Source organism: Cyprinodon tularosa, unplaced genomic scaffold (genome assembly GCF_016077235.1).
Source record: "Cyprinodon tularosa strain WSP-4 unplaced genomic scaffold, ASM1607723v1 ctg33, whole genome shotgun sequence".
NCBI lineage: Eukaryota > Metazoa > Chordata > Actinopteri > Cyprinodontiformes > Cyprinodontidae > Cyprinodon > Cyprinodon tularosa.
Genome location: NW_024039041.1, coordinates 3,407,790 through 3,423,371, shown reverse-complemented (window position 1 = coordinate 3,423,371; position 15,582 = coordinate 3,407,790). Strand labels below are relative to the sequence as shown.

General features: G+C 36.5%; 1 protein-coding gene across 1 annotated transcript; it reads left to right on the top strand.

The window, feature by feature from the left end:
* The first annotated feature begins 1,717 nt into the window (after window positions 1–1,717).
* Window positions 1,718–15,498, top strand: anxa4 (annexin A4). Its single transcript, XM_038293781.1, has 13 exons — window positions 1,718–1,882; window positions 3,645–3,694; window positions 6,175–6,262; window positions 7,096–7,190; window positions 7,982–8,095; window positions 10,195–10,285; window positions 10,629–10,708; window positions 12,004–12,060; window positions 12,232–12,325; window positions 12,521–12,616; window positions 13,574–13,632; window positions 14,949–15,071; window positions 15,299–15,498. The coding sequence occupies exons 2-13, from the start codon at window positions 3,686–3,688 to the stop codon at window positions 15,353–15,355; spliced, it is 963 nt and encodes a 320-aa protein (XP_038149709.1). The 5' UTR covers window positions 1,718–1,882; window positions 3,645–3,685; the 3' UTR covers window positions 15,356–15,498.
* Window positions 15,499–15,582: the final 84 nt, after the last annotated feature.

Here is a 15,582-nt window from a genome sequence, read left to right as displayed (position 1 = left end):
ATTTGGGGAAAACAAGTTACCATCTTACACCTTATCTTTGACCTCATATAATGGTTTTGTGTTGTTTCTTGTAAGCCTTTAATTATATGTTAATTCTTGCAAATAGATACACAAGACTTTTCTCCAGGTAAACACCTTTGAATGTGTTTGGCATACTTGTGTTATTTTTCTTAATTCTTCTCATTGAAATTAATTATTTTATTGTAGCTGTTTACTTTTTGTTCACGTGTAGAAATAATAGACATACTGTATTAGCCCTACCTACTAGCAACCATGGTTAAGAATATATAAAGAGGCCCCCCAAAAAGTAAAACTTGCTTTTGCAGCGGCAGAATATATCAGTAAGCAACTTAGAAAAATCTAACTCTTAATCAAATCATTTACTCAGCAGACAAATTAATCTATAGTAAGATTTTTTTTTTAAATAAATATTTGTGTACAGATATTCTCAGTGAGATATCGTTTACAGGAGAGGTTTGTTGCTCTCTTATAAATAGGGGACACAGGTGAAGAGATCCTTTTTTTTAAATCACAGGTGGCATAATAATGACATTACTACAGGGGTGAGCTAGATGGGGGGGCAGGGGTGGCCATGGCCACCATTAGCCAATCATTGGCTAATGGTGGTGATTTATGCATATAAATAGCTTTATTATAAATCATTCAGGGAGTATTACAGATTATATGGACACTGCAATTTAAGTAGAACAGGAAAGGAAAAACAGAAAAAAAGGAGAAAAGATTAAAGAAAGAGGAGATAATAGAGGAGATAAAAGGGAGAAAATGATAAAACATCTTCAGTCTGCTTCATCACATGCAAAGAGACGTAAAAAGAACAGCACAACAAATGGATATAGTATAAGAGATACAATAAAGTAACACCTAGATACTATCGCTGAAGTATAAGTATTATCTAATCTGACATGTATACAGTGGTAGCTGAAGAAAAGAATATGGGCTTTCTGTATGGAAGTGAAACTCTAAGTAACAGGAACCGAGCACCTGTAGTTGTTTGTGAGAGTGCACTTGTGCATTTAAAGTTTATCCGAAGGAAAAATGCTCAATAGTGGTTGTGAAGAGCCGAGGATGCACCTCCCTAGAGCACCGAGGCAAGCGCTGGGGGACCCAAAGCCCCAGATGCCCAAAGGAACCCAAAGAGCAAAGGCCCACAGGAGGGTCCAACCCAGGAAATCCGACCCCCACCAAAGGCGGAGGAGAAATGGCCCCGAGGAAGTCCCCCAGCCACCGCTATGCCCGAGCACCGGGGAACCGCGGGGATGAGTCCGCGGTCTCTGCCGGCAGCCAGCCACCCCAAAGTGGATCCGGCCCTGGGCCCCAGGGACCCCTGTGGTTTTAAAATATTTGACACTAGTGTCTCACCTTTCAGTAGGAAAACCCTAAACATACACATCTGGAGCGACACCTAACTATTTATATCCAAGCATATTAATATACATAATTTAAACAAACTTTGACCGTTTAAATGACTCAGTCAAAGCAAAGATCTAAATCCAAATAAGAACCTACAAAAGGTGAAAATATAACCAATCAGAAAAAGCTTGAATTTTAATTTAAGAGAAAGCAAATATTGTAAAACAAAATAAGGAGGGGAAAAAAAGGTAACCATGAATGGTTCAACTCCTTCATTCAGACTTGTTAACGTTGATGTATTTGGCGTGCAACAGCGACACCTACAGTCAAAGAAAGTCAACGCACTTCGATGGTTGCACTCGAGCTGTAACCTTCACGCGCATAAATGGGTGGTCCGAGAGCAGAGCTCTAGTTAAAACCTACAGAGTGTATCTGTCCTGTGTCTCTACCTTCCTACCGTGCTCCAGACAGAAAGCTCTCCCAGAACGGGCAGCAAACTCTCCCAGAAGAGGTGAGACAAAGTTTCTCCTGTCTGTTTCTTCCTTTCAATTAGAGTTCTCCTAACAGGACGTCGTTTTTCTCATAGGGTGTGCCCAAACGGCTCTGCCAACTTTACCGTTTTCTTCTTCCTCATACACTTTCCGCAACGTTTTGTCTTTAAGTTTACTGTTTAAAGGGCCAGCAAAGCCTAATTACATTTCTGCAGCCCTTATGAATACAAAGAAACTGCCGCCATAACTTGGTTATTTAGTTTCGCTTTAAGTCAGATTATCGCTATTGCTTAATTACCAGTAAATTCGCTGCATTTGGAAATCAGAATATCATCAAACTGCTGTCCAAAGGGCGAAGTTTGAAGCCATTGTAAATGCAATATCTTCAAACAGAGGTATTTTTAAATTGTTGCTTTTTCCTGTAAACTAAATGTACCACAGACGTTTGCATGTATTTGAATAGACAGCAGGATCTCTTTGGAGTCGGGTTGTGTTTTCTTACATCATTATTTTTCTTCCTGATTTTCTGCTGATTGTTTAAGTCACATGATTAGTAAAATATTTACACCACAAAGTCTGTCTGTTTGAGTTCAAACCACAGTGAATAGTACATGTCTCCATCCTATTGGAGAATTTTTCAGTCCTATTTTGCTTTCAGTAACAGAAACTTTTAGTGTTTGGTCATTTTACCAGGGGCGGAACGAGATGGGGGGGCCACCCTTCCATTTTCCCCCCTCTCTAATACAGATGGTGGCAGGAGTAATACTCTCAAGTGGAATGTTCTAAATAATTTAACATTGTAATCTTTCATCTGTTAACAGTTACTTGACAACAAAAACACTGTGGTTAAATGCACATCCATATACTAACATTAAAGATGATAAATACAGAATTCATGCTCTTTTCAGAACTAGATTTTGTTTATTGGGGTAAAGATTCATCTGCAAGTCAACTATGAGTCTTCAGTGAAATCAGAGATAAATAACTACTTTAATAATAAGTAATCCATATAATATAGATGTTAGTACATCTACATATAAATTATATATATATATAAATTTATGTAGAAGCATTATTGGAAAAAGTATGTAAGTAGTGACAATGATTAAGATTTTCACATCAGAACTCAAACTTGAAAGAATTTTGTGCTCTAGACCTTTACTTTAGACAGCATGGATGTTTATATGTATGCATCCATTTGTTAGCAAAGGCTGTAGGAAAGTATAGTTAGTCTTTATTTAGGAAATATAGATGTTGTGGTTGTTAATTTTCCTTTTGGAACAGTGTATGTGAATGAGATGACATGTGTGTATAAATAAACTGAATTGAATTGAAATTGAATTGGAAATCTAGCCTATCTGCTTTCGGCCAGTGGTTATTGCCTGATCACCTGATTCAAATTCTCTGGCTACGCCTCTGCTGTGTACACTCACCAAAATGTGTGCTATGCAGTGTTTTCCTAATACATTTCAAAATAGTGGCTCTTTGCAAGCAGATGGGAGTAAATCCCCCCTGGAGTAATTACAGGTGTGTCCAAACAAATAAACACTTAGCTCATGCAACACCAGCTCTGAAATGAGACACAGGAGAGCTCATGATCTAATGAGTGTGATGGAAACCCTCTGGCAGATAATAAACCAAATAAAATATTAATCAAAGGTTAATAAGGGATACCCTTAAACCTGCTCTGTCTTATTACCTCTGGGGATTGCTTCCTCTTTGTTTGATATAATCTTTTGTTCTTGTGTGTATTATTATTTATTTGTGATTTTTCTTTTCCAGCTTCCCAGACCTCCAGATCAGAACTACACTCTCATCCAACAATGGCAGCCGTAAGTTTGTTCTTTCAAAGCTGTTTTACATAATAGCCATCAATAATATTTGCATTTATTGTAGGTGCAAGATCAGTAGGCTCAGTGTGTCCCTTGCTTTGAAAACTAGACCTAGAGTTATTGGCTTTATGCTGTTATATTTGCAGCCTGTAGAATGAATAAATGGGCTTCAGCTTAAAATGTGCCAAATTATGATGATACTTAAAAACCCATATTGAAGTTTAATGTGATACCACTTCAAACTGCCAAAGATGTCTTTTAGGAGTTGTGATTATATTGTTTTTCAGCATCACTGGTTTCTTCAAACAAACAACTTTGCTCAAAGTACAAAATATTAAAGTAGTTATTTGTCCTTATTATCCTACCGCCACATTTGTTTGCTGCCATCACAATATTTATCAGCTGATTCAGTGTCGTTAAATTCACCCTCTCTGTCTCCTTATGATTTTCAATTCATGAAAATATAGGTTACCACATGAGTTGCTCTGTAATTAACATGTTATATCTTGTTTTGTTTTTCATTTTAAAGATTTGCAGCAGCCTCTACGGTTGTGTTATTGCAAATCTTTATGAAACATCCTAAATTTGGAATAAAAAATGCGTTTCATTAAGGAGAGTTTTAGTTTTCCTAAAATCCGCATTATATTTATTAACTAAACTAAGAATACTGTTAGAGATCCACTCCTAATGCACTCCCACTCCTAATCCTAATTTTTCTGTTTCCCTTAATTTCCCTTATTTCCCGCCCAGCTGCTGGGCTACTATAGCACCGGTCCAGCAGTACAGTGGTTGATTTGACCCCAGCGAAATGGGTTAACATTTAACCCAACAAATAGGTTATAATGTTCCAACCACATTCTGAGTCGAATTAACCACAATTTTTTTTTTATAAATTTAAACAAACATATTTTTTATTTTCTGTACCCAAATACTGGGTCAAAGTGATAACATTTCTGGGTTGTTTTAACTTTATAATTTCATATTCCCTCTATCCAAATGTTGGGTCAAATTATCAACAGTTCTTGTTTGTTTCACCAGCTACATTCTACGTACATTTGTATAAATGCTGGGGGAAATTGTCCAACGCCTCAGATCGATTCTAACATATTACAGTACAATCATTAGGAGAATAAAATGCAATAGATGACCCATATCTATAATAAAATACATGCTAGATATAGTCATGCAAAGCATGGTTTATGCAATAAACATGATACTGGACTCTTTACAAGGCAACGCCTTGAAATTTATCAATACTTTATATCCACAATACAAAATGGAAGCAGTCAAGTTAATCATGGAACAGTTTAAATGATTGTCATTAAAATAATGAACAACTGAGAAGAGAAACAGACCAAGTGTTAAACTTGTAGTAACAAGCTGTTCTTTAGGCCATTAGATACTGGCAAGCAAGCATTCTAGTGAAGAAACTACCAGTTCAGAATCCCCTGCACCAACCTTAAAACAAAGGAAGGAAGTGAGAAGTGAATATAAGCACAACTATATATATATATATATATATATATATATATATATATATATATATATATATATATATATATATAGTTGTGCTTAAAAGTTTACATACCCTCCCATTACAGAAAATTATGATGAAAAATTCACATTAGTAATTCAACTGACATAAAACCGAATAAAGTTTAAATTAACCATAATTTAGTAAGACTAGGATAGAGTAGGGAGAGTAGAGAGCAGAATACACCAGACCTGTCCTTCAAAACTGGCAAAAATCGGCTGCATTTGTCAGCCTCATATGAAGAAGTCTTCAAATCTGAACAGGCCGCTGTGCTGCACTTAATCGACTGAAGAATCTGGCTTTCTGAGGCGCATCTGCCAGATCCGAACACAGTAGTAGTTTGTACAAACATTTTAATAATAACATGCTATGCTGACGGTAATTTAGGTGCTCTAAATGTGTAAGCTGATGGTGGATAGAGCACGCAGCTTGGCACATTCGAGTCTTTTCAGATGATGAGCTCAAAGCACAAACCCATGCATGTTGGGTTGATGGATATGAAAAGAATCTCGACCTGGTGCATGGGTTTTGCAAAACATAACCACAGTCCCATTAAAAATAATCCAACTACCTTCAAAATAACTTTTCTATTTCATAACCCTGATAATTCAACCCAGCATTTTTTAGAGTGAAGAACTCGACACAGTTTTAATTTAAAAATGCTTCAAATAACACCATGTACCTAAGGGGCTTTTTTTTTTTTAACATAGGTAGAAAACTAGGTAAAGTTTAGGGACATATGCTCTGATGCTAAAGATAAACGATCTTGGTATTGCTTCACAGTTTTGTAGATAAAAGTTTCTGCTTCTATTAAAAGGACTGCATGTTTGTAGTGTGAAAATACCAAATTTGTTTTAGATAAGTTTATAGGTGTGAAAGTTTGAGCACTGTTTACTAAAATATATTTTTATAGATAAATGGCTGTTAATTTGTCATTTATGAGCAGATTGGAAACCGCGGAACTGTGACCGAGGCAGCTAGTTTCGACGCTGAAGCCGATGTCCAGAAACTGAGAGGAGCCATGAAGGGAACTGGTGAGTGGCCAGCAGCAGCATTTTCATTCATTAACTGAAGTTATGGTTGACAGATGGATGGCTACATGGAAAGAAAAAAATCTGTTCCTCCCAACTTCTAGAGGAAAGTTTGACGCATCATTTAGTGTTGCTAAGCATTTGTTTTGCAATCACAGCTGTAGATTTAAGACTTTTAAGTCTTTTCTGTCTGCATCCTGCAGTTAAATATCACTTTCCTTTAAAAAAAAAAGGAAGATAAAACCCCTGGTCATGCAGAGTACGTTACAAAACTGATCTCACTGTAGAATGCAGTGCTCTGAAATGACGTTACACGCATTCACAAAAAACCTTTTCTTCATATTGACAGATTTCTCGAAAAGAATGTTGATGCTGTTAAGAGTTAACAAGGTTAATCGGATGCTGCTGACTCCAGGTTCAGGCCTTTCACTAACAGAAAGTTTCCATGGCAACAGTGAAAAAGTGCAGTTTGTCAGGGTTATCTACAAGGCTGTTAAAGGAATGTTTTTTAGACAGACGCCCCGATTAAAAGTTAGGTTTGAGATACAGTGCAGTAAAAAGTATTAGAAACATTGGAAACCCTCCAGTGTGGCTGAATTAACACTATTTCAGTTATTATAAAAGCTTAATATTAGATTTTATTATTATTATTAGGTCTAGGAGTAAAATAATTTTTTTCACAAAGGCCAAGGTAGGATTTGATTGCTGTTTTCGATTAATCTATGTTATTCTTATTCAAAATAAAACTTTCTTTGATTGGGTTTATTTCTGTCTGATATTAAAAGATGTATTTGATGTTATTCGATTGGTTTAATTATTTCTGATCTGCCTTACAGGAACGGACGAGGCGGCCATCATCGATGTCCTGGCGCACCGTACGATCGCCCAGAGGCAGCGCATCAAGGAGGCCTACAAACAAACTGTGGGGAAGGTGAGAGCAGAAGCAATCATCTGATTGAATAAAGGAGTATTATCTTGAACAAACATTATTCTAAGCAAATGGAGAAGCAATAACTTAACAAAATAATAAAAAATGAAGAACAGCACCCTAAATGAACCCTATTGATAAAATGCTGTTGAAGTTTTATCACTTTTTGTTTCAGTGTCTGCTCTTATCATGTGTTCATTGTGGGTGTGGTACAGACACAGATAAAGTCCAAGTTAACTATTGACTAAAGAGGAGAAATAAATTTGAAATGACCATCTGTAAACACAACCTGAGACAGAGGGAGGCCTGTGGACGGGTGGAAGGGGGAAGGCTCTCTCCCATAATAAACATCCACTGAAACCAAATAAGGGAGGCCACTAACCTTCCTCTGCGTTCTTTTATGATTAGTCTGGATCAATTTATTAACTGAAGGGGAAGCACTGGGATTGACATAGTGAGATAAATGTTATCTCTCCATATAATGTCCAGTAAGAGATTCAATAACGTTTTTCTGAGAGTTCATTGAGGGAACAGCAGGAAAAGCAAAGACAGAGAGAAAGCAGGAAGAGTGAGTCATGTTCACACCAACATGTGGTCAGCTGTCTTAGCAGCTCCTCTGTTCACTAAATGTTTCCAGAAACCACACCCTCTAGTGGGGAACCAAGCGCTGCTGGAATATGTCAAGTCAGGTCTTTAGAAGACATTGAGTTTCCATCACTGATCTTAATTATGAGATTAATTCATGAGATCAATGGAAAATGACTTCATTTTGATTCCTTGGTTTGTCACATCAGGAGCTGGCTGATGATCTTTCTTCAGAGCTGAGTGGGAACTTCAAGAGTGTTGTTCTGGGTCTGCTGATGTTGGCACCTGTCTACGATGCATATGAGCTGAAACATGCAATGAAGGTGAGGATTTCTCACTTCCATAGCCCCAGAACAGCAATAAAATGCTTTGCAGTCTTAAAGGATTTTGCAAACACATAAAGCAAAACCTTTTCTATAACAGTCTGTTAGAACATATAGGGATTATAAAAGCTGCAGGTATCTCTTCTAATTTCTCTCTCTCTCTCTCTCTCTCTCTATATATATATATATATATATAAAGACCAGAATTTATTTTTTTGCTAATGATACTGTTATTTAATTTGTTCCTTCAACACCTTATTCAAGCACTTTATTAGCTCAAGTCATTTAATGCATCCAGTATTTATGTGGTTAAAAACTCCTCTAAGTACAAATAAAATGAAAGCATCTGTTGGTTGATATTCTGTTTTTTTAGTTATTCCATTTGTAAATAAATGCATGCAGAATGCATCATTTTAAATAATAATTTTAGAAAAAGTATTGTAAAAAGTTACAGTCAGACAATCATTCTTATTCCTTATCAAAATGAAGCTAATCAGACTTTTAGTAAAGGGGTTTTACATTCACCTTGTTTATACATGTTTCTATCTCTTTATTTGTTTCTTGGTTATTTAATTGTGCACCATTTTACCTCGGAGTTTAAAACATCCTTGAAGTGGGTTTGGTGTAGATGTCAAACAAAACAACAAGAGGATTTACATTATGAATTTTGTGAAATAAAGGTATCACAGTTATAAGTCCTAATTTTTAAGGACAGGTACTTCTACGTAATCTAGTCTAGATCTTACTAAATAATGCAGATTATAGCCAATCTTAGTCGAACTATTTGCAAGAAGAATGTAAAACAGACCCCTCTTATTAAAGGGGTCATAGAATGATTCTATAGGGTATTTGGATGGTCCTTAAGGTCTCTGAATAGGTTGTGTAACATTGGTTGGGTTGAAAATGGCATATTTGCTGTTCTATGAGCCCTAATGCAAGCCTGGTTAAAAGCCCTAGAATTAAACGACAAGTTTTCCTTCCTTTTATGGTATGTTCATGAATATTTACATGAGCTGTGCGCTGATTGGTTGGTTTACAAGGAGCGAAGCTGCTGAGGAAAGACTCATCATAGCAACAAGCACTCACTCACTGAAACATCAAATTGTTTATATGGTAGGGTGACCAGATGTCCTCTTTTTCCCGGACATGTCCTAGTTTTCATACCTAAAATAATGTCCTGGGGGGAAGTTCAAAATCGTCCGGGATTTTGGTCGACTACAGTGCAGCACATAGTCAAAAAACACCGGGCACTCAAACTGAGCCATCAGCTCCGGGGCTGGTCCGGGAACCCTGGCAGACAGGGGCAGGGAGCAGGGGATGGAGTGAACTTCTCTGTACGTCCATTTCACCCACTGAACTATCGTTATTCTACGGAGCCCCTCTGATGACATGGTCAAAAAAATGTTTTAATTTAAGTAAAACGTGCGCACGAAATACTACTTCGTGGCCACGCAACAAGTTTAACGTGCGCACGAAATAGTTATTAATAATATTAATATCATTCCTGGACAACTGGGTAAGCAAATCGAGCGCGCCTTAGACCTTAGAGAAGGCACGCTCGATTTGCTTACCCAGTTGTCCAGGAATGATATTAATATTATTAATAACTATTTCGTGCGCACGTTAAACTTATTGCGTGGCCACAAAGTAGTGGCCACAATTAAAACATTTTTTTGACCATGTCATCAGAGGGGCTCCGTATTATTCATCTATGAGAATGTAAACTCGGTTTTGAATTCTATGACCATTTTAAGGCCTAAAATATTTAGTCTTTAGACAATTGTATGACTTTTGAGTACATCTTCCTAAATAGGCTCTCAACATTTTATTAAATCTGCTTAACATTACTGGTGACATTTTGAGTAAAATTTCTATGTGAATAGCAAAAAAAGATGTTCCTCATTTTAAAAAAAAAAGGTTACAGCCTAAATCATTGAATTTTATTAGCTTTGTTTGTCTCAAATTATGTTTCTTTGATTTTCATCGAGGTTAGATTACAACAAATGAAAAACTAGCACCATTAAACATAGACTTACTTTTATGCCTTAAGCTAATTTCTATTGATGCAATTCATTTTATGCATATTTCCTTCTTCACAGGGGGCTGGGACTGAAGAGGCCTGCCTCATTGACATTCTGGCTTCTAGAACCAATGATGAAATAAATACCATCAATTCAGTCTATAAAAAAGGTAACTGCGTTACTTCTGTAAACAATATGTCAGGTTACTGTATATCTTAGGATCTGTTGTTTCCTGTGGCCTATGTATGACATACGATATTGTATGGCGGCAGGCGACTAAAGGCCCATTATCAGAAAGCAGTGGAAGTAGTAAATTATTCAGGACGTGATCTGCTCTCTGTCTGGGAGCGCATTCTTTTCACCTTTGTTTTTTCAGTATTTTGTTTTTAAACTGACACAAATGAGCGTTTATCTAAACTGTATGGAAAACATAGCATTTTTTAATAACTGCCTTTAAGTAAGATTGAACTATAAGTAGGTATATATGTTGTGTGTTTTTTTTTTCACTTTAGAGTATGGGAAGACCCTGGAGCAGGATGTGTCTGGAGACACCTCTGGGATGTTTAAAAGGGTTTTGGTGTCTTTGCTCACGGTAAGCAAACAAAAATCCCCAAGCTTTCTCCAGTATTGTTTCTTTAATATGTAGTTTTAAAATCACACCTCACAATTACTGGCAACTCTGTCAAAGATTGTCAAAATGCCTTAAATTCAATAGTTGTTATTGAGACCTGTTTTTAACAGTTCAAATGTTTTAAACATTTTAAATTATTACTCCTACCAGAAAATACTGGTATATCTATGCCAACAGCTATTTTCTGACATTAACACAAATCTCCTTGTTTTGGATTCATAAAACTAAAGGCTGCAAAAAGAAATGGAGCATCAAAATTTGAAAAGTTAAAGAGCTTGATCTTCAAGCTAACACAGTATTTAGAAATACTTGGTATAAAGGTTTAGTCACTTTTTATATAGGGAAGTTTACTGCGTGTTATCATGATTAATTTCATAACAGGAAATTAGGAAAATGTCAAAAAATTGGCCAGGATGTTAATCTGTGACCACATATTTGTCTTTCTCATTCGAAGTATTGAATAAGAGGAATGAACCCGGAAAATATTTCTGATGAAATTTGTATAACAGGTAATCAACAAGATTTCGAAAAAGAAAACTAATAGGTCTAATATTGAATTAATATACTGAAACTTGATTTTTAAAAATAATCGTCTCAGGTGCTGTAATTAAAACACTGCATAGATTAGATAAAAGGTAGGAAATATAAAAGGTGCCATTAATAATCACTTTATTCACTGATGAACTGAGACACAGAGCAACAAGTAGGAGTCACTCAAAAAAGTTTTAGGAGCAGTTCAATTCAATTCAGTTTATTTATATAGCTCCAAATTCACAACACATGTCATCTCAAGGCACTTTACAGTTCAACCAGATCATATAGTCAAATTGATACAAAGTTTTCTATCTAAGGAAAAGCAGTTGATTGCATTGACTCATTGACTCAAATACAATCCCTCACACAGTAATTAAAATTACTTTCTTGCATATACATTGTTATTAACAATTTATTTTCTAAAAAAAAAAAAAAAGGCTCGACTATCATCTGTCCCATCCAGATCTGTTGGTTAGGACTCAATAAAACTTTCTTTTACTTGATGTAAGAATATTTTCTGTTTTAATTTGTTTGATATTAGTTCGAGTAAAACATTACAGCACAAACAAAATTGATGTAGCAGCAATTCTGAGGTGCTGTTATGTGTCAAGAGAAAACTTGTAATGGATGCTTTTTCACAGAAGAGGAATCGGTAGCCATTAATGCCCTAGTTAGCTGCGTATTGAACTTATTTTGTGTTTCTGTTTTTTTTGCAATTGCAGGCTGGACGAGATGAAAGCGATAAGGTGGACGAAGCCCAGGCTGTTCAAGATGCAAAGGTCAATATTTCTACCTTTAGCAGGAATTAACCTCCCATATACATACATAATTTATTTATGTATATATATATATATATATATATATATATATATATATATATATATATATATATATATATATATATATATATATATATTTTATTAATTCATTTTTTACTCCTGGATTTGTAGGACATCTATGAGGCCGGAGAGGCTCGTTGGGGCACAGATGAGGTTAAATTCCTCACGGTTCTGTGTGTAAGAAACCGAAACCATCTGCTGAGAGGTACTCCTGCCAAAACTGCAGTTTTTTTCATGAACTGAGATGGAAGTCTTGTTATACATTAAGAAGGCTTTACTGCCCCCTTGTGGCTGGTTAATATCCAAACATTCAGTCTTGTATTTTTTACCTATTCCAAGTCTCAAGCTCATAACAATCACTCCCCCCCTCTGTAAATCCTCTTGTTGTTTTCTGTTCCAGTGTTTGAAGAGTATCAGAAGATTTCTGGCAAAGACATCGAGGAAAGTATCAAGAGGGAGATGTCTGGCTGCTTGGAGGACGTCTTTCTGGCCATAGGTCAGCTTTGATACCTGCAGGTTTCATCAAACTGGTATCTATTTGCTGTCAGTTACTGTCTGACTGCTGATAGAAGTTATCTTTAAACTTAAAAATCTAAGGTTTTATTTATCATTCTGGTTTAACATGTATATAAATGTACTCTTTATCAGACCATATTGTCCCAAAAGTTTTTAAAAAATAATCCTGTCTTAAAATCTGTGTTTGTTTGTTTTTTTCGTTATCTTATCAAGGCCAGTTAGTTATACATCAGCCTGCACACATAAATTTGCGTAATCATATATCAATGGTTATCTGTCAATCAATTTTTTTCAGTCATAGCATCTTGACAGTTGAAATAAGAGAGAAGAATTATTTACTTTACCATTGACTTCAGTCCCAGTGTTCATGGGGATGGACGTCTGTGTCTTCAGCAGGCTTAGAGCTAACAGAACTGGCAGTGTTGTGAGGCAAGGGCTCAAACATGTACGGCTGTAAGCCTTCTACACCAAACCAAGCTTCTGCCGCCCTGGCGTCCTCTTCCACAACATCTTCTTCCCCACTTACCTCTTCTAAATAAAAAATATGTTAGAGGAGACTCGTCCACGACCTCCGACAAAATTCTCCTGCTCTTGCATGTTTCTGCTGTCCATAGTGTTCCTTGACAGTGTCGTCTTTAGTTGCATTACTTGGTCCCAATGTAATTTCCCATTGGGAACCTACTAGCACTAAGTTGCTCACTGGTCAATAAGATGCTTTCGAGACACCGGTCACAACCAAACTTGCTTGCGAACCTTCCGCCACAACAATCCCGCCCTCTTGATAAATTACCAATCACATTCACTTTATTCACTGGTGTAAAGTCGGGCACCACTCAGGAGAATTGGGAACTGTAACTGTTGGATTAGCCATTTCCCTATGACTTTAAGATTTTAGTGTGACTAACACTAATATTGGTTTGTTTTTATTGCTTTGCAGTGAAGTGCATCAGGAACAAGCCAGCATTCTTTGCTGAACGACTATACAAGTCAATGAAGGTAATTATACGTTGAAAAGAAATTAAAGGTTTTCAGATATATTATAGAAACAAATCTGAGAGGCTTGGTGTTGAGCTGTATTCAGTCTCCCTTAACCATCATTTCCTGCAACAAAATCCTGTGTAAAAGATCCCTTGAGAGGAGATATTATAGGTAATTACAGTTTAATCTCAATGCAAATACAGCTGTTATGAAGCTTGAAAAAATATTTTGAAGAACAAATAATAAAACACCGGTCAGTTAGAAAGTTTTGCAGAGCATTGCAGTAACTAAAAGAAAAGCACAACTGCAAGCCTTCTAAAACACAGCCTTGCTGAAAGGCCTGGTAAGGAGAGCTTTTATAAAAATATAAACAACATAGACACTCATTGGAATTCTGGAGGAGCTGCAGAGACCCACAGTAGGGGAGAATCTTTCAACAAGACAACTATGAGTCATGCATTGAGAAAGCCTTTATCCAACAGATGTCAGAAGAAAGATATAGGCAAAAGAAAGCAAAAAAAGTTCTGTATACTGTTTTCCATAAGCCACAAAGCAACACTTAAGACATAGAAGGAGGGGCTCTGGTCACATGAGATCAAAATGTTACTTTTTCCACATAACCATAGCATGATGGGAGGCAAAAAATGTCTTAAATTAAGTGCATTTACCCTTTATCTGAGTAGGTAAATAAGTTGATTCACCTATGGGATGAGTATAATTATTCATAAAATAAGAATTTTAGATAATTTGCCCTTGAAACGAGAGACTGAAATAGTTTTTTCCTATTATAAATGTACATTGCCTTGTTCTATTTGCAAAGTGTCTCACTTATCTCCTTAATTGAAGAAATAATTCACATGTTTTAAGAAAAACGGAATTATTGAGATTTAAATTATTTGCAATCTACCGTGAAGGTGCAGCATTGTGCAGGTGGGATGTTATTCTTTTTCAGAAGGGTAAGGGAAAATGTCAGAGTCCATTATAAGGTACAATTACAGTACACAAAGCTTCCTGAAAAACAAAAATTGTTAATAAACTAAGCAAAATACTAAGAATGAGCAGGTGGTGCACCTTCAAAGACAATGATGTAAAACAGACAACCAGGGCTCCAATGGAACAGAACATTGTCGAATATGGCTTATGCAAAGTCCAGGTCCAAACCTAATTGGTATCTTCTATCACCCAGACTTAAACATACAGATTTAAATCTATGGTTTGGGTTTTTATTAGTTTCTTTCAGTGCTTTTTTTGCATGTTCATCACCCACTGGCATTAATAGTCTTCAATGATTTATGAACACAACTTTGATCCAGTTTACTGTCTTTTCCTTTAAGGGGCTGGGCACCACAGACAGCGTCCTCATCAGAATAATGGTCGCCAGAGCTGAAATCGACATGTTGGACATTAAAGCTCAGTTCCTGAAAATGTATGGAAAGACTCTGCACTCCTTCATCAAGGTGAGGGGCGTGGACACGCTTTAGTCAGCACAACCTTTACAATACATCAGCCATGATCTAATAATGATAATTGGAAAACATGCTTTAAGTGATTGCTAGCCTTTCAATCTACGGACGCCTTTTTTTCCCCCTGCAAATGTTTCCATATGTATAAAGGGAGCCAAAATGAGCTTTTGATAATTTGCAGTATCCTTAAAATCCTCATAGACCTTTTTCTCTCTATTTAGGGAGACACGTCAGGCGACTACCGTAAAATCCTGCTGGAGCTCTGTGGAGGCGAATAGAAACTACTTCAGCCCCGTTCCTCCAGACAACATCATGTTTTTTTACGATATCTCCGTTTCTGCCTTTCTCATTTTGCTAATTAACATGGTGCCTCATATCACTGTTTCTGAAACCAATTAAACCAAAGACCAGTGAACTTTTACACCTCTGTGTCTTTTGTGATTTATTGCATGTTGGGGGGTAGGGTGGTGATTAATGGGATCAAAGAAGCACAGATACCTCCTAA